This window comes from Notolepis coatsorum (assembly GCF_963971535.1).
Source record: "Notolepis coatsorum genome assembly, chromosome: 1".
Taxonomy (NCBI): domain Eukaryota; kingdom Metazoa; phylum Chordata; class Actinopteri; order Aulopiformes; family Paralepididae; genus Notolepis; species Notolepis coatsorum.
Genome location: NC_140165.1, coordinates 107,887,957 through 107,907,508, shown reverse-complemented (window position 1 = coordinate 107,907,508; position 19,552 = coordinate 107,887,957). Strand labels below are relative to the sequence as shown.

General features: G+C 48.1%; 1 protein-coding gene across 1 annotated transcript in view; it reads left to right on the top strand.

The window, feature by feature from the left end:
• m1ap (meiosis 1 associated protein) overlaps positions 1–16,025 on the top strand; it is a gene marked incomplete at both ends in the record, with an annotated part of 226,913 nt that extends 210,888 nt beyond the window's left edge. Inside the window, one exon of the mRNA XM_084336968.1 lies at positions 15,777–16,025. Coding sequence (XP_084193094.1) covers positions 15,777–16,025 — 249 coding nt within the window. The remainder of the gene's footprint in view (positions 1–15,776) is intronic.
• Between the last annotated feature and the right edge of the window lie 3,527 nt (positions 16,026–19,552).

Below are 19,552 nucleotides of genomic sequence, written 5' to 3'. Positions count from 1 at the left end.
TAATCTAATCAACAAATATGAACAATTCTATATGCCGGGCAAGATGTATTATACATAGAAATTACTTACTGTGGTGTGTGTACATCTTACTGTGATGTGTGTACATCTTACTGTGGTGTGTGTACATGGCCAGTGTGCGTCTTACTTACAAGGCATGGGATACTGTAGCCCCATGACACTATGTGCAACAACATAGTATTTTTTTGTATTTTTACTATTATGTCTCAATACAACTGCGGTCTGTTGTGTCTATAAGCTGTAACAGTGGAGCCAGTGAGAGCAGTGAGTCACCGCTGCTGATAAGATATTTGCTGACATGCAAATAGGTTGGCGCTGTGGGACAGAACGCTGAGACGACACAACTCTCTTCTCTTCTCTCTCTCTCTCTCTCTCTCTCTCTCTCTCTCTCTCTCTCTCTCTCTCTCTCTCTCTCTCTCTCTCTCTCTCTGCCTCTCTCTCTGCTGTCATTTCACTCTCTGCCTCCATTCATTGCATGTGTATTGGATACAGTGTTATTTATCTTCTCGTGGGATTTTATGTAGAATGAGTGATCGCTCAAATTCGCAGATCTCTCTCTCTCTCTCAAATCAAGTTTATTGAGTTTATTGAGTTTATTAGGATCCCCATTAGCTGTTGCCTGACAACAACTAGTCTTCCTGGGGTCCACACAAAACATAAAACATTACATTCAACAAGACTTTTACAGAACAGTAAATAAATAAAAAGAAAACTAATTTCCGAAGTCCATTTTCCTTCAAGCATTGACTTTCATATTTCCCATCATATACCACTTGTTTTCTGATTTTCATTTCATTGGAAAGAAAATAATGATAATAATAATAATAATAATAATAATAATAATAATAATAATAATAATAATAATAATAATAATAATAATAATAATAATAATAATAATAATAATAATAATAATAATAATAATAATGATAATAATAATAATAATGATAATAAAATAAGAATAAAGCCTTCAATTCTCTTAAGGTACAACTACCTGAAATGAAAATAAAAGAGAAGAATGAATCGCACTGATGAGGGCTCACTCGTGTGTGTGTGTGTGTGTGTGTGTGTGTGTGTGTGTGTGTGTGTGTGTGTGTGTGTGTGTGTGTGTGTGTGTGTGTGTGTTAAATGTGTGTGTGCTACATGTGTGTGTGCTACATGTGTGTGCTGCTGTGTCAATAACTTACAATCTTTGGGTTTCTAGATGCCGTTTCAATTGTCTTTTGAAACTTGATTTTGTTTTTTCTTTAGAGATGTGATCCGGCAAATTGTTCCATTCAGTCATGTCTCTATACAGTACTTTTCGCTGCATTGACCCTGTTTTTGCTGTAGGGACTTGATAGCACCCTCTTGTGGCATGTCTCGTCTTGTATGTGTGTATTTCAGAGCTGGGTGTTAATTGGCTATATAGACACGTAGGATGACTCATCAGCTTGATATTTCTTAAAAAGACAAGTTTCAAGTTTCAAGTTTCTTTAATAGTTGTCATACAGAAGTACAGAATACTTTTATACAAAATGCTTCTTACTGTTACGCTCCAGAGACTGTGCTAGACAAGATAAGTATGAAATAAAATAGTATAGCATGTAATAGAAGTAAAAATAGAAGTCACAGTGTTCAGTATAGACATATGTACAATGTTCGATGCAGAATAGAAGTAACTGAGTTACCATACAATATACAATATACTATGCAATGTACTAATATACAATACTATATAGTGCAAAGCAGAAATGGGATGAGGTACAATTTAGGTACAATTTACAGTAAGGTGTACGAGTTGTAGTGCAAATCCTTTACCAATAAATATAAAGTGTGTTTAGGTGATCTAAAGTGTGGAGAGTGGGTGCTGCAGTGTGTTGTTTGTTTAAAGTGAGTGTGGATGTGTGTGCTGTGTGCATTTGATGGTTGTTGCATAGTGTTTATTGTTCGTTGAGCAGCCTGATGGCCTGCTCAAGGAGTGATACCGTCAGCCTCTCTTGGACTGTCGACCAGGATACTGTAGCTCGACATGCATTTTTCTTAACATTACAACGTGATGTACAGCTTAGGGCAAGCCGAGCTGCTCTGTTTTGAACCAGCTGCAACTTTCCCAAGTCTCCCTTGTTTGCCCCTGACCAAATCATTGAGCAATAGTCAAGATGTGAAAGTACTAGAGTTTCAATGACTTGTTTGGTTAGTTGCGGTGTTAAAAACTCTGAACACCTCCTTACACCTTACTTTAGGAGGTTAATATTGGCGGCACTTAGTACTTTTACATTACTATGACTCCTTATAAGTCAAATGTATTTGTAGAGCCCGAAATCACAACGAATTGCCTCCATCGGCTTCACAGATAAAATCCAAAATTTTGCAACATCCCCAGAATTTCCCCAATGAAGATAAGGAACAACTCCCTAAAACCTAGCAATAGGGGGGGAAATGGGAGAAAACTCAGATGGGCAGTTCAAAGGGGATCCCCCATCAGAGTGTCTGTGATAATGGTGTTGGTGATATATGGTGTTGCTATGGATAGATGGATGCAGAATAGAACAAGCGAATAATTTGTATGTATATGCATACATGTAATATAAACACATATACATACATACATACATAGTAGCAATAGTATCTAAAGTATTTAAGATAATTTTTTATTAAAATAATAATAAAACTAAGAAGAAAAAAGCATAGGAATACAAGCGCTGGTATGAAAAATAAGATGATGGCTCAAGGTCACTCTCCCCAGGGGGCAGGAGAACCACTCAGATCCAGTTGAAGTAGAGCGGGCGCGGTTAGACGCTGTGTGTCAAACTGAGGAGGCTGGCGTAGAGCAGATCCATCACGCCTGTGGGCTGGACCAGGGCTGGCTGTATATAGAGGCTGTGTACCTGTATATCATCACACTTTCACTCATCCACTCAGAGAGAGACAGGGACAGGGGTTAGAAGAGCTCGCATGTCCGCAATGTCTTGTCGATGGTGTAAAATGAATTAGGTATATTGTTAGTAAGTTAGCCATGTAATAAGCGTGATAATGTATAGCTATACTCGGTCATTGTCGCAAAATAATTGACCTTCACTGACGTTTAAAACACCTCGGCGAGGCGCCTCAATTGTTTTGCGACAATGACCTTGTAGCTATACATTATCCCTTACTTAACACGAACCTAAACTAGGTTAGTTTAGGTTCGTGTTAACGTTAGATAATGTACAAAATAAACGTATTTCCGGTGCTTTTAGACCCCCGACCGGAAGTAAAAATTATGCTTCTTTTTCTGCTTGTTTGTCCGGTTCTGTGTTTGTTGGTTTTAACGTTAGCTGTTGTATTAAATTAATTGATTGCTGTTTAACTTGTCCGTGTCCACCAGTCCTTTCGATTAGCCCCACCGTTCATTGTAAACAATGATGCATGTGTAGTGCTGAGAGAAAGGAGTCGGAGGCGGTGTCTCGAAGCTAAACCTAATTCCTTTATTAATCATCAGCGTAACAACAAGTCGACGTAGTCGAGTCGACAGTAAGTAAGAATGCCGGTGGCAGGAAGTGCCACACTATAAATCGTCCGGGGGGAACTACTATTCCCAACAACAGTTCTGTGTGAATTATGTACAGTCACTACACAAGCCCCCCCAGAATTCACTCATAGTCAAAATCCCCCCGGCGTTGGGGAACAATTGCCCGGCCTCTGCGTGTGCGGAAAACCGGGGGCGGGGAGGGCGGAGCGGCGTAAGTGCTCGCGTCGTCCACGACACCCGGGGGCACGAAACGGCCTCGGCGAGCGCAGAAAACCGGGGGCGGAGAGGGGAAAGCGTCGCAAGCGCCCGTACCCTCTCCAACACCCGGGGGCACTGGCATCGGTGAGGCTGCCGGTGGCTCTGTGGGAGGCGGCTCCCGGGGCAACGGCGGACGACCCCTGCGGGGGGGAAGGGCCAACTCCAAAGGTTGGGAAACGTCTACGTGAGCGGGCTTGATCCTGTCTATTGACACGGTCTCCGTCCTACCGCCCATGTCGACCATGAGGTCCTTATTACCGTGTCGCAGGACCCTAAACGGGCCATCGTAAGGGGGGCGTAGGGGCCCACGGTGTGCGTTGTGGCGAACAAAAACGTACTCCGCCGTGTGCAGGCTGCGCGGCACCCGGGAAACGGGGGTACCATGCTGCGACGTGGGAATCGGGGCAAAGGTCTGAGCCGCTTCCCGCAGGGTGGAACGCTGGCTGGCCGCGGACCAAGGGGTTGTCGCGTCCGGAATGAAATCCCCCGGGACGCGCAATGTCTGGCCGTATAACAGCTCCGCGGACGAGGACTGCAGGTCTTCTTTGGGGGCGCTCCTAAGCCCGAGCATGACCCAGGGCAGCTTATCCACCCAGTTGCCGTCCGTCAGGCCTGCGCGCAGCGCCGCCTTCATGGACCGGTGGAAACGTTCGCATAGCACGTTGGCCTGCGGGTGGTACGCGGTTGTACGGTGCAGCTTAACCCCCAGGCCGCTGGCGACCGCGTTCCAGAGCTCCGAGGTGAACTGCGAGCCCCGGTCGGAGGAGAGGTCGGACGGGGTACCGAAACGTGCGATCCACGTGCTGATAAAGGCGCGGGCCACGTCGGAAGAAGATGTCGAGGCGAGGGGAATGGCTTCCGGCCATCGGGTGGTCCTGTCCACCATAGTGAACAGGTAGGTAAACCCGTGAGAGGAAGGAAGCGGGCCCACGAGGTCAACGTTGACGTGGTCGAACCTCCTCTCGGGAACTACGAATGTCACAAGCGGGGCCTTGGTATGTCGGTGCACTTTAGCCCGTTGGCAGGACACACACGCGTCGACCCAGGCCATCACGTCTTTCTTGAGCCCTCGCCACACACATTTCTGTGACACCAACCTGCTCGAAGGCTTCCTACCGGGGTGAGACAGGTCGTGCACCGCCTCGAAAGCCCGCCTGCGCCAGCCTATAGGGACCAGCGGCCGGGGGTGCCCGGTGGAGAGGTCACAGAGCAGGGACGCGCCCGAGCCGCCAATCGCGACGTCTCTGAGGCGCAGACTGGTATCCGCTGTCCTGAGGGCCTGGATGTCGTGGTCGGAGGCCTGTTCCGAGCCCATGGCGACGTAGTCGAGGCCCAGTTGCACAGCTCCGATGACGACCCTGGATAGGCAGTCTGCGACCACGTTGGCTTTCCCGGCGATATGCCGTATGTCTGTCGTGTATTCCGAAATATACGAGAGTTGGCGCTGTTGTCGCGCGGACCACGGTTCAGCCACCTTAGACATGGAGAACGTGAGGGGTTTGTGGTCGACGAAGGCCGTAAACTCCCGGCCCTCCAGCATGAAACGAAAATGGCGCACCGCCAACCAGAGGCCTAGGAGCTCTCTGTCAAATGCGCTGTACTTGCGCTCTCTGGGGGTCAGTTGACGGCTGAAAAACGCCAGCGGTTTCCAGGCGCCGTCAACGTACTGTTCATGCACCGCGCCCACCGCGTAGTCTGACGCGTCGGTGGTAATGGCGACCGGGGCCCCCGGTGACGGGTGAGCCTACATGGCTGCATCCGCCAGGGCCGTCTTGGTGGCCGCGAAGGCTGTCGTCCTCTCGGCCGTCCAGTCGACAGGCTGGTTGGGGAACTTGTCCTTCAGAGCCTCGTAAAGCGGCCGCATGGTGTGGGCCGCCCGGGGGATGAACCGGTGATAAAACGTCACCATCCCGAGAAATTCTCTGAGTGCCCGGGCCGTCGGGGGTCGTGGGAAAACGGAAACAGCTTCCACTTTCGACGGGAGGGGGGCGGCCCCCCTCCTGTCGATGAGATGTCCGAGGAACTGTATGGAGGTCAACCCGAACTGGCACTTAGCCGGGTTGATGATTAGGCCGTGTTGGCCAAGCCTCGTAAAGAGGCACCGGAGGTGCGCCAGGTGCTCTTCGTGGCGAGGAGCTGGCAACGAGGATGTCGTCCAGGTAGACAAAAATAAACGGCATGTCTCTGAGCGTCGAGTCCATTAGCCTCTGGAAAGACTGTGCCGCGTTCTTAAGTCCGAACGGCATCCGTAGGAACTCGAATAGACCGAAGGGTGTTACCACCGCCGTCTTCGGGACGTCCAAGGGGTGTACCGGCACTTGGTGGTAACCGCGTACCAGGTCTACTTTTGAAAAGAACAGCTTACCCGCCAGGTGCCCTGAGAAGTCCTGGATGTGGGGGACCGGGTAGCGGTCTGGCGTGGTAGCATCGTTGAGGCGTCTGTAGTCACCGCACGGTCTCCATCCCCCGTCCGCTTTGGGCACGATGTGCAGCGGCGAGGCCCAGGGGCTGTCCGAGCGTCGGATAATCCCCAACCTCTCTATGTTGGCGAACTCTGACCTAGCGACTGCTAGTCTTTCAGGGTTGAGCCGGCGGGCCCTAGCGTAGACGGGAGCTCCTTGAGTCTCGATGTGATGCTCGACCCCGTGTTTGGTGGTCGTGGCCGAGAACGTAGGCTGTGTCAAGCCGGGAAACTCCCGCAGTAGGCGTTGGTACACGTCACCTTATGCGAGCGAGCTGGCCAGCCCGCTGTATACTACTTCATTGCGCACACATGACAAGGAAGCATATGTCTGGGCGTCTACCAGGCGGCCGTGCCTCACGTCCACGAGGAGCCCATGTGCGCAGAGGAAATCCGCCCCGAGTAGTGGGGACGAGATGTCGGCCGTGACAAACTCCCACGTGAACCGCTGTCCCCCAAAACACAACTCCACGGTCCTCGTGCCGTAGGTGCGGATCGGGTTACCGTTGGCGGTCGTCAGCCGCGGACCCCCCTCCCCGCCGGCGGTGTCCTCCACCGTCGCCGGTAGGACGCTCCTCTGTGCTCCGGTGTCGCAGAGGAATTTTCGACCGGAGAGTGTGTCCTTAATGAAGAGTAGCCTGTTCGACGTACCTGCGCTCACGGCCGCTACTGGGCGCAGGTGTTGGCGTTTCCCGCCCTGACAAAAGTACAAGGTGGGCGGCACTTTGTTGCTTTCGCGCCGAAGCGTGCATGGAAATAACACAGGCCTGTGTCATTATTGCGGTCGGCCGCGGCGCCTCTCTCCATCTTCGCCCCTCCCCCTCTGGGCATGTGCGCCCGTGTTGGGGCTAGCACCTCTGGGGCTAAGTGCTGCGTGGCCAGGTAGAACCGGTCCGCCTCTTCTGCCAGAGCGCGGGGATCCACAATGTTTGTATTGGCAAGTGCCGTCTGTACCCGTGGCGGCATGTGTCTGAGGAACAGCTCTTTAAATAAAAAAATTCGGCTGTTCGGCGCCCAGTAGGTTCAGCATCATCTCCATGTGCTCTGACGGCTTGCTGTCTCCCAAGCCTCGTATATCCAGCAAGCGTCGGGCCCGCTCAGACTGTGTTAACTCAAAAATCCTGAGTAGGTGCGTCTTAAACGCCTCATATTTATTCTGGGCCGGTGGAGCTGTAATGAAGCCTACCGTCCTCGCCGCCGTAGTGTTGTTCAGACTCGAGACGACGTGGAAGTATTTTGCGGCGTCATCCACGATTCCCCGTAGGGCGAATTGCGCCTCAGTTTGGGCGAACCAAGCAGCTGCCGACTGCTCCCAAAACTCAGGCAGTCTGAGAAAAACAGCGTTGTTTGCCATGTTTGTCCTATTCTCCGTCTCGGAAACTTCTTCGAGACTAATGTCGGGGTCACCAGTGTAGTGCTGAGAGAAAGGAGTCGGAGGCGGTGTCTCGAAGCTAAACCTAATTCCTTTATTAATCATCAGCGTAACAACAAGTCGACGTAGTCGAGTCGACAGTAAGTAAGAATGCCGGTGGCAGGAAGTGCCACACTATAAATCGTCCGGGGGGAACTACTATTCCCAACAACAGTGTGTGAATTATGTACAGTCACTACACATGTAATTATATTAACATTACTGTGTTGTTGTAGCTATGTTAATAAATTCTGAATGGCATTAACGTTAGTCGGGTATAATAGCATTGAATATTCGCGATTTTATATTGGTTTGTCATGAAAAAAAACAATTACATAATCCAACATATGTGTAAGAAACTAACATATTCCAGTTATATATCGCATAGCTCCGCTCTGCGTCTACTGCAATACTCTTCCATATCAGTATTAGCACTGAATACATTTTCACATGCACCTTTACATACCTCATCTTCCTGGCCACACCCCCATCCGCTCCTCTACATAAGCAGGGGTGTGTGTGGCCATACTAACAGCTCCTTCTTAGTTTTCACCACGTCAAGTGCCTGCATGTACCACACTTTGAGATTGCTGAAATATTGAAGAAAGGAATAGGAGCTACGATGAAGGAGCCATGTTGACATTATATCTTTGTTTTCTCTCTCACTATTTTCGAGGAAATACAGCGATAATGTCTTCGCCACTGAGGTGTCTAGAAGATGATGATCATTCTGACCTCCACCGGCATTTTCGTATTAGGGGCTCGCGTCGCTGGCCTAATCCCCACCTGCATTCCTCCAAGCTGCAGCTGGACAGGTATTACCTCCGCTCTACAGTTGGACTTTGCTTGAGAGGCTCTCGGCTGTTGTGAGAGCTAGCTGCCTCTCCGGGTGAGTGATGGTTTTGATATGCGAGCGCCAGTTGTGTTGCTATGGGGGGAATGGCTACACACGACTTACGAAAGCCGGCTCCAGGCTGGTACCCTTTTTGCTGCCTCTTAGCGGCGTGGAGAGGGTTCTGGTTTGACGCCCACGCTACATGAGCTTCTCATCGGGAGCTCTATTGCCTGGGACCGTGTCCGAATCTGCGGTTCAAACCCCCGGATCTCTGGACGAACGGATACTCTCTGTCACCGTGCGAGGCCCCGCCTTTCAAGATGAAAGTTACCCAGCGCGAGGGAAGTGGGGTTGGTGTTTCGTTATAGGAATGTCTCCACACTCTAGTCGGCTGCAGCCCATGAGGGAATTGTGCCGGCACCGCTGTGTCTGTTAATCACCGTTCTGAAGACTGTGTTGACTTCTTTCCTCTTCTCTCTTCGGATGAGGAGAGGGACAGACAGCGGCTGTCTGAAGTGTTGGCCTATATTGTGTTCTCTCGTTGTACAGTTTCAGTGATAGCTGCTTGGCTTGCGTTCTAGCTGGGTTGTGCTACCTGTTAGCCAGTTAGCTGTTAGCTGCGGCGCTAGCTCTGTATGCTCGCTCGGCTGGGAACGTTAGCCTGATGCTACCAGTTAGCCTGGAGTTAGCTGTTAGCTTATGCTACATCGTTGAACATTAGCTGTGAGAATAGCAGGCCATAACACTCTGACTACGACATCATCTTTGACAGAGGATGTAGTCGGCCCTACACCATGATCGGCTGTTGGAGGGGGGCGTCTTAGCTTCTTTTGCCCCGCCAGCGAGGACTTTTGTCAACGTGGAGACCAGTGTTGCGGTCCTCTGAGCCTGCGTTCATCGGTGCAGGTAAGGGTCCTTTGGACACTTAACGCCTCTTCCTTCCTTTCCTTCTGAATGTTTTGTAATAACGATGTTTTTTTCCAAAACGTATGTTGCTTCACTACATTTGGGGATGTGACATGTGTTGTATGTGAATTGTCTTGATTGCTGGTATAGCTTTCTCTCTACCTAGAAAACGGCGTTGTTTTTTACGTGAGTAAAAATGAACTGGTTTTGTGTATGATGAGAGGTTGTGTGTTCATGTAACGTTAGGCAACGTAGCTGAGCTCACAACTGGCTGGGTTAATAACCCTGCAAAGCTATGCATAGTGGCATGTGATCGAGGGGTGAGTCCCTCTCTCAGCTTGTGATGACAATAAACAGGTGGCATGTTCACATATTAACAGGGCTGTACCTGTTCAACCGAGTCGTATCAGGGGTAAGGTGGTGAGGGGTGGTCCCCCCGGTTTTCCCCTGCCCCCCCCCCCCCCCCCCCCCCCCCCCTCCCCTCAAACATGATTTTGGTTACAATATATTGTTTCACTATGTTTGTGGGGATACGGTGTAACCCTTCAGCTTCTGCTAGGGTTGTGCTCCTGCTTAGAGAAGCAATTTTTTTCTAGAAAAGATTGTTTGGTCGCTGTCATGTGGACTTAGCAAGGCCTGTGGCCAGTACTTAATCGAGGACTTGTGTCTTCTCTCGTTATGAAAAACGGCGTTCCTCTTACGGTAGTGAGAGTGTACTTTTGCCTTTTTTTGTTGTGATGGAGGGTTGTGTGTGTCGTTAAGATCCACAACTGGGTTAGGTGTTGGCCTACAGAAGTCACATGTGTAAGCTCTTGTACCGGGGCCCTTAAAGGGGCCCTCTCTTGGTCTGTGTTTTTCTTCCTTTGAAAAATTCATATGGCAGGTTCGCACATGAGTCTATGTGAAGCTGTTAACGCTTCATGTAGCACGCTATGACTGGTGTCATGGCTCTGCTTTGTCATTGCAGCGTATCAGGGGTGAGGGGTCATGAGGGGGTGAACAGGTAAAACCTTCCTCCCCTTTTCTGATTGGTCAGGGGTCAAAACCTCCTGTCCTTTGGGCTTCCTGTCACGTTGCTGGATCAGCGCGTCACAGGGTGGAGGGGGGGGGGGGGGGAGTTTCCTGGTCCCACGCCATATTTGGGCGGTGGGCCACGGAATTCCCCCCGCCATATAGTACGTCACTGGGCGCGTTTCTATTGGTTAGACTTCCGTGAGTTATTCAGGCTCCATGTTGTGGACCTCTGTTACAGGGAGTTTCAGAGCCTCCTCCTCAGGGAGTTTCAGAGCCTCCTGTGAGTTCAGACCCTCCCTCTCAGTGAGGGAGCCTCCTCAGAGTTTCAGAGCCTCCTCCTCAGATTGTCAAGGTGAATAGAACTTAAAAAGAAGTTCTGCTCTGTTGTATGTGTATTGAGCTTGGTGGGTGATGCAACGCAGTAGAGACGATTTGTTCTTCTGCTCTGCTCCCTACTAGTATGTGTGTATATTGGGTCAGAGCCTCCTCCTCAGGGAGTTTCAGAGCCTCCTCCTCAGGGAGTTTCAGAGCCTCCTCGGTGAGTTCAGAGCCTCCCTCTCAGTGAGGGAGCCTCCTCAGAGTTTCAGAGCCTCCTCCTCGGAGAGTCCTAGTCCAATTGTTACATAGCTCAATGTTGTAATATGTCTTTTCAATTTATTGCTCACGTGGGAAGTCTCTCTGGGGGTTCCCCGTCCCCTCCTTTATGGAGCAGGTTGACGGGGTATTGTTTAGGGAGTTCCCTGACTCCTCGCCTGTAATGGTCTGTTGAGTCATGGGTTTCCCCCCGTCATAGGGTACGTCGCTCCCCGTCCCCTCTTTTATGGAGCATGGTTGACGGGGTGTTGTTTTCCCTCAGCCGCGTCGTATGGGACCCATGTCCGTATTTTTTTCTGTGAAAAAAGCGGCTTCTTGTCGTTCTTCCAGGCGGCTTGGAGGAACGGTATCTGGGTTCTTGTTAGAATGTCCATTGATATGTTTTGGGTCTCGACGTGTACATAGTGCTGGCCCTGGGTGCTTCTGATAGGAACCACGCATGGGCTTGCGCGCCTTGGTTGCTCCTCATTGAAACAGCATTTTTATGGGGCAACTGGGATGGAGTTTGTCTCTTCCGAGCGCCAGTGTACTAGGCTTGTCTCGACGAATTCTCGTTCATATCTGGGGGATGTTAACAGAATAGATCAAAGCATTGGTAGAGGGGTCTCACGCCCTTGGGGTGGGCCACCGGGCGCGGTACGAAAGGGACTGTCTGGGTGGCGCCCTCTATAATGTTTTGGATCGACACGCGTACCTACCCCCCTCCTGGGACTGGGGATGGCGGCGTGATTAGGGCACGGGACTGATTCTGGTCGCGCCGGACCAGGTCAGTTAACCCGTTGTCCGCCGGGGCGCAGATCTGCTGTTCTGGTACCCTGAGGGACTTGTGCTTTTTTCGGGGGGGAAAATGCCGGGTTTGACGTTATGGAGATGTTCGTGGTTATGTTACTACGTGTTACCCCTCACTGTTGCTTGGTCCATGTTGTGTTGTACCTTGCGCTGTGCTGAGGGAGTCTGGTCCTCCATTCTTTTTCACCCCTCTCTTCTCCTGCTTAGGCAGGGCTGGGAGGGGGCTGTTGAGGTGGTTCTTGTAGAACTCATCTGGCATCCCTGTGTACGTCCCGGTCCGCCGGGCCCGGGTTTGAAATTGTTTTCGTCGACCCGTTGGCCTGGGTTAACCCCTTTTTGAAAACTGTACTTTTACATTTAATGTGGTTTTATTGAATATTTATGCTCCTTCTAAAGGGCCTGAAAGAAAGGCCTTTTTAGATATAGTGTGTACTAAATTGTCTGATTTTAATCCGGATGATTTCTTATTTTTTTCTGGAGACTTCAATTGCACAGAGAATAACAGTTTAGACAGGAATCACAATGAACCCCATCCAGCTTCTCAAAGTGCATTAAGACAGCTTGTACACACACGGCTTGGTTGATGTGTGGAAGAGGTTTCATGGGAATGAGCGCCAGTATACATGGTCTTATTGTAGGGATAATGTTGTCTCCTTAGCTAGACTTGACCGTTTTTATTGTTTTAAGCACCATTTAAATATTTTTACAGACCATTCATTGGTAATGTGCAATGTCTTTATTAAAAATCTGGTGCCTAGAAGTGCTTATTGGCATTTTAATTCAGCTTTGCTCCAGGAAAAGGATTTTAGAGATGTTTTTAGTTTTTTTTTGGTCCTGTTTAGGAGTAGGAAAAATGAGTTATCTTCTCTTAGGCAGTGGTGGGACTGTGGCAAAATAGAAATTAAAATGCTTTGTCAACAACACACTCTCAATGTGACTAGAGACATCACTACCTCCATGAGAGATTTGGAGACTGCGATAGTGGACCTTGAGAAAATGTTTGGGTCCACAGGAAATCAAGGACAATTTGAAGTCCTTAATAAAAAAAAATTGCTTTAGCTGACCTGCTAGGTGTGAAGGCTCAAGGAGCTTTGTTAAGGTCAAGATTTATGAATGTTAATGCTATGGATGTGCCTTCCAGTTACTTCTTCGGTCTGGAGAAGAAGAATGGAGAGAATAAATTCATTCACTCTCTTCTGTCAGAGACGGGGCAGGACATCACTGATGCCAGTCAGATCCGGAGACGGGCCATTGAAGGATTGCCTACAGGATCACGGGAGTCGAATGTGCTGCTGGAGAGACCTTTGGACTCGTCAGAGCTCTATTCTGCCTTACAGAGCAGGGGTGGCGGGAAAGCCCCTGGTATTGACGGTTTGACGGTGGAGTTTTACAAAGCCTTTTGGGACATTGTGAAAGTCTGGCTGAGGGTGCTTTGCCGCTTTCCTGTCGCAGGGCAGTGATAACCTTACTGCCAAAAAGGGGACTTTGCAGGACATCAGGAACTGGAGGCCTGTGTCAATTTTATGCAGCGAATATAAGATTTTGTCAAAGACCTTAGCAAACCGTCTGAGAGAAGTGATGGACCAGATCATACATCGTGATCAGACGTATTGTGTACCTGGCAGGTCAATATTGGATAATGTATATTTAATTCGTGATGTTTTGGGTGTCTCTGATTCATTGGGCTTGAATACTACTCTTATTTCAATAGTTCAGGAGAAAGCATTTGACCGCGTTGAGCACAATTATCTCTGGAGGGTTATGGAGAGTTTTGGGTTCAGCGATGGTCTCATTGCTATGGTGAAAGTTTTGTATCAGAACATTGAGAGTGTGTTAAAATTCAATGGTGCTCTATGTGCTCCTTTTGAAGTAATAATAACTTTATTTTTATAAGTACAGAGGGGCATTAGACAAGGCTGCGCTCTCTTTGGCATGTTATATGCAATTTCACTGGAACCCATGTTACAAACATTGAGGAATGAGATGAGAGGGTTAGCTATACCTGGTTTCCAAGATAACATTGTTTTGTCAGCTTATGCTGATGATGTAGTTGTTTTTGTAAAAAACCAAAATGATGTAAGTATATTGGAAAGAATTGCTGACAGTTTTAGGGCTGTGTCCGCTGCCAAAATAAAGCTGTTGGTAACTGGCACAGCAGATTACCTGTGTTACCTCAAAACATGATCTGGAAAAGGGATGGTTTTAAATATTTGGGACTATACCTTGGAAATGACACGATTGTACAGAAAAATTGGGATAATATGGTGGAGAAAGTAGAAGGAAGGCTGTTTAAGTGGAGATGGCTGTTGCCTCAGATTTCCTATAGAGGCAGAGTCCTGATAATAAATAACCTTGTAGCTTCTACCTTGTGGCATAAGTTGGCATGTGTGGAGCCTCCTTCAGGCATGTTGGTGCAGTTGCAGGCAAAGATGGTTGATTTTTTTTTGGATCGCCTGCACTGGGTTCTGTATTTGCCCAGAGAAGAGGGAGGGCAAGGCCTGATTCATTTAGCGAGTAGGACAGCGACTTTGAGGCTACAGTTCATACAGCGATATCTGTTAGGACCAAAAGATTTAGTTTGGAGAGAAGTTGCCTCTTTTATTCTTAGAAAAGTTAATAGTCTTGGTCTTGATGTATCTTTGTTTTTAACAGACCCGACGACTTTAAGACTAAATGCACTTCCTCCTTTTTATCAGCGGGTTTTTAAGTGTTGGACACTTTTCAAGTGTATAAGAACTGCTTCTACTAACTCGTTGCACTGGTTACTGGAGGAGCCTCTTGTTCACGGTGCAAGAATGGACATAAGCGACTGTGCAAGCCCTGGGCTGACTGGACTGCTGTGTGCTGCTGAAGTGGTACACCTGAGACAACTGGCAGACACAGCAGGACCAGAGTTAAAAGATGCTCAGGCTGTGTGCTCTTTATTGCGCCTGAGGTCGCAGCGCTATGCAACAAGGATGCTGGATCTCTGGAGACAGAGTTTGACTGTCGAGGAGCTGGGCATGCTTAGCTTATACAGCAATGGAGCATTAAAACTGGACAAACAGGATGAGTTTCCAAATGTCTACCTGAGCCCTCTACTGGGAGAAATGTCTGGTCCTCTACTTTCTATAAAGGACTCAACATTATACAAAATGGATAGGAAATCATGGTACAGAAACTGTGTCAAAATAATTAATAAAAAATGGCTAAATAACAGAGTGGACACTGTATGGAGGAGCAGGCTGTGTGCAGGTAGTGACACTCAACCTGTGTGGAGGGTTTTATACAAACCTCCTTTAAAAAAACAAACGGCAGACCTTCAGTGGAGGATTCTGCATGGTGCTGTGGCAGTGAACGCTTTTGTTTCTATCATCAACCCAGAGGTGGATAATAAATGTCCTTTCTGTGGGTTAACTGAGACTGTTTTTCATGCATTTTTAGAGTGTAACAGGCTTTCAGGGCTATTTGAGCTGCTCACCGACGTTTTCAGGCATTTTGGTGAAACCTTCTCTGTTATTGGTTATATTTTTGGAGCAGGATATAAAAAAGAAAATAAGAAAAAATGGCAACTGCTTAATTTTCTGGTGGGGGAAGCTAAGCTTGCAGTCTATGTAAACAGGAGAAACAGAGTGGAAGATAAACCGGACCAGGATGCAGTATTAGTGTGGTGCTGTAATGTGAAGGCTAGAGTCTGGCTGGAGTTCAGGTTTTATAAAGCTATGGGCAATTTGGAGGCTTTTGCTCAGGAGTGGTGTTATGGAAAGGTGATTTGTGATGTCATTGATGCTGAATTGGTGTTTAACAACATTATGAATATGTGAAATAAAAAAAATTTGTATTGTGTATTGTTTCTTTTTATCTTGTAGATGTAAAGTCTTTTAAAGGCTTGTTGTAAAGGTTTTTGATACAGTACAAAATAAAGTAAAAAAAATCTCTCTCTCTCTCTCTCTCTCTCTCTCTCTCTCTCTCTCTCTCTCTCTCTCCCTCCCTCTCTCCCTCTCTCCCTCTCCTCCCTCAGCCCCAGAACCAAGGTCGCCAGTTGGGCGTCCAAAGCAGAGTCCGGGCCACAGTCGCCCCCCTCCCCTTCTCCTCCTCCTCATCGGGCCCTCCTCCCTCCAGGGCCTCCCGTCCGGCCCTGACCCTCGTCAACAGCAGCCGGAGGGCCCCGGCCCCCACCCCGCGTCCTCCTTCCAGCTCCTCTCTGGTCGCAGAAGAGGGAGACATGAGTGACGGGGACGATTACAATATTTTCATGGCGCTGGAGTAATGAAAGGAGAGAGACAGAGGTAGAGAGAGAGAGAGAGAGAGAGAGAGAGAGAGAGAGAGAGAGAGAGAGAGAGAGAGAGAGAGAGAGAGAGAGAGATAGAGAGAGAGAGAGAGCAAAAGATGCAGTCGGTGGCTGTGTTTATGAAGATGACACTATTCTATGAAGATTCAGATATATTCAGGGTGTTCCCTTTTTCAGTGTCTGCCCATGTCAACGCTCATATCCAGTTTAGAATAATCGGGATACACTTTTCTAGGCTGCAGTAACCCAGGTAGGATATCCTGCATTATAGATAACCTGCATTATACTTAGGTTATACTAGATTATAACCTGCATTATACTTAGGTTATACTAGATTATAACCTGCATTATACTTTGGTTATACTAGACTATAACCTGGGTTATACTAGATTATAACCTGCATTATACCTGGGTTATACTAGACTATAACCTGCATTATGCCTGGGTTATTAGTCAGAATACTGAGGCATGTAAACTCTTCATACAATTTCCTGTTGGGTTCTGTGGTCTGTGTAAGTGCTGTCTCCATGGAGATGCTTGCAATATTCTATTCCCTCCTGTAGGCATGGCTACGATGATGAGAACAAATCTAAGTCCTTAACAGGTTTATCAGACTGTTAGAATACTGTGGAGAAAACATGAGATAATGAATGAAACAGAGAGAAGAGAAATAAAGAGTAGAGATCTGTGACATATTCTTAACACAAGATGTGCAACTAGCAAGAACACACACACACACCAGACACGTTATCTGATGCCACAGAGGAAGGCCCTTATTTCCCACTCATTGCTTCAAAGAGCTCAATATAGCTAAGTCAGCACTGACACACACACACTCACACACGCACATGCATGCACACACACACACACAGACAGACATAAACATTCCCAACTCACAGTGAGTTAATGGGACTCCACTGTAAAAGTATGTGAGTAATCAAGTAGCTGAAGAAAGACTTGTAAAGCAGTAAACCACTTTGTAGAGGAGGGGAAAACACAGAGACACACTACACACACATGTTACACACAGAGACACACTACACACACATGTTACACACAGAGACACACTACACACACGTTACACACAGAGACACACTACACACACATGTTACACACAGAGACACACTACACACACGTTACACACAGAGACACACTACACACACGTTACACACAGAGACACACTACACACACGTTACACACAGAGACACACTACACACACGTTACACACAGAGACACACTACACACACGTTACACACAGAGACACACTACACACACACGTTACACACAGAGAGGCTGGTTTTCTCCTGCAGTCTGGGTGGTTATAATTTCCTTTGATCTTCTAATGCTGTCTGTTAAAATGTGTTCTCACAACACATAATTAGTTAGATCTTACTTTAACAGGCCTGTGTGTGTGTGTGTGTGCGTGTGTGTGTGTGTGTACTGTATCTGGCTGCCCTGTGCAGAATGCTGAGGCAGCATCACATCAAAACCCACACTTACTCTCTCTCTCTCTCTCTCTCTCTCTCTCTCTCTCTCTCTCTCTCTCTCTCTCTCTATCTCTCTCTCACACACACAGGCTGTAAACAATGAGACTAGAAAAATAAATAAAGAAGGAAAGGAAAGAAAATGGGATACAAATAAATACTTTTGCTTTAGACGCACACACACATGCAGACACACACACACTCACTCATACACACACTCTCTCTCTGATGTGACCCACTCAGGCTACTATACCTGGACTGATCTGATGTGACCCACTCAGGCTACTATACCTGGACTGATCTGATGTGACCCACTCAGGCTACTATACCTGGACTGATCTGATGTGACCCACTCAGGCTAGTAGCAGTGGGGTGAGAGATGTGACCCACTCAGGCTAGTAGCAGTGGGGTGAGAGATGTGACCCACTCAGGCTAGTAGCAGTGGGGTGAGAGATGTGACCCACTCAGGCTAGTAGCAGTGGGGTGAGACTGAGATGTGACCCACTCAGGCTAGTAGCAGTGGGGTGAGAGATGTGACCCACTCAGGCTAGTAGCAGTGGGGTGAGAGATGTGACCCACTCAGGCTAGTAGCAGTGGGGTGAGAGATGTGACCCACTCAGGCTAGTAGCAGTGGGGTGAGACTGAGATGTGACCCACTCAGGCTAGTAGCAGTGGGGTGAGACTGAGATGTGACCCACTCAGGCTACTATACCTGGACTGATCTGATGTGACCCACTCAGGCTACTATACCTGGACTGATCTGATGTGACCCACTCAGGCTAGTAGCAGTGGGGTGAGAGATGTGACCCACTCAGGCTAGTAGCAGTGGGGTGAGAGATGTGACCCACTCAGGCTAGTAGCAGTGGGGTGAGAGATGTGACCCACTCAGGCTAGTAGCAGTGGGGTGAGACTGAGATGTGACCCACTCAGGCTAGTAGCAGTGGGGTGAGAGATGTGACCCACTCAGGCTAGTAGCAGTGGGGTGAGAGATGTGACCCACTCAGGCTAGTAGCAGTGGGGTGAGACTGAGATGTGACCCACTCAGGCTAGTAGCAGTGGGGTGAGACTGAGATGTGACCCACTCAGGCTAGTAGCAGTGGGGTGAGACTGAGATGTGACCCACTCAGGCTAGTAGCAGTGGGGTGAGACTGAGATGTGACCCACTCAGGCTAGTAGCAGTGGGGTGAGAGATGTGACCCACTCAGGCTAGTAGAAGTGGGGTGAGAGATGTGACCCACTCAGGCTAGTAGCAGTGGGGTGAGAGATGTGACCCACTCAGGCTAGTAGCAGTGGGGTGAGACTGAGATGTGACCCACTCAGGCTAGTAGCAGTGGGGTGAGAGAGTGGGAAAGATGCCTCTTTTTCTGGTCCCATCTGCCTCTCTTTCTCACCAATTGTTTCACTATTAATGCTCCTGTAGAAACACAGGGAGGTAATGGAACCTTTATGAGCAGTATTGAGGTTACTATTATATTGTACATGACCACATTCTGAAATCCCCATTGTTTTAGTTGTGAAATCAACTGATAAACGTCATATCTGAGCCATGTCCTTTTATTTCAGCAAACAACCGTTGGCGATAGTTACAACTAGCAAAATTCCCGTCCATTGTGACTTAGCTAAACGTCCTCTGTGAGACCATCTGTTTACATTGCAATGGGGAAGTGAAACAGGACAATTTAGTTAGCATCAGGATGAGTTAAGGCAAGGCTTAGGGGGGGATTTGCCTATCTCGAGCCCCGCCCTCTTTTCTTGATCCTCCGTTCACAATTTTGATTGTCTGAAGGAAGCAACAGTTGGTGGATCACAAAAAGAGGGCGGAGCTTAAAATAGGTCAATTGAGACGAGCATAGGGGTCAGTATTGTGTTCATTCAATGACATCAGAGGATGAATTATGCACTCTCTTGACACTTACACATCACTTATTAATTAATTCGGAGTCAGTTAATTCATTTACACATACACACATGCACTGACGCAGCACTTCAAACCACAGGACTTGAGATCAATTCAGGTTCTGT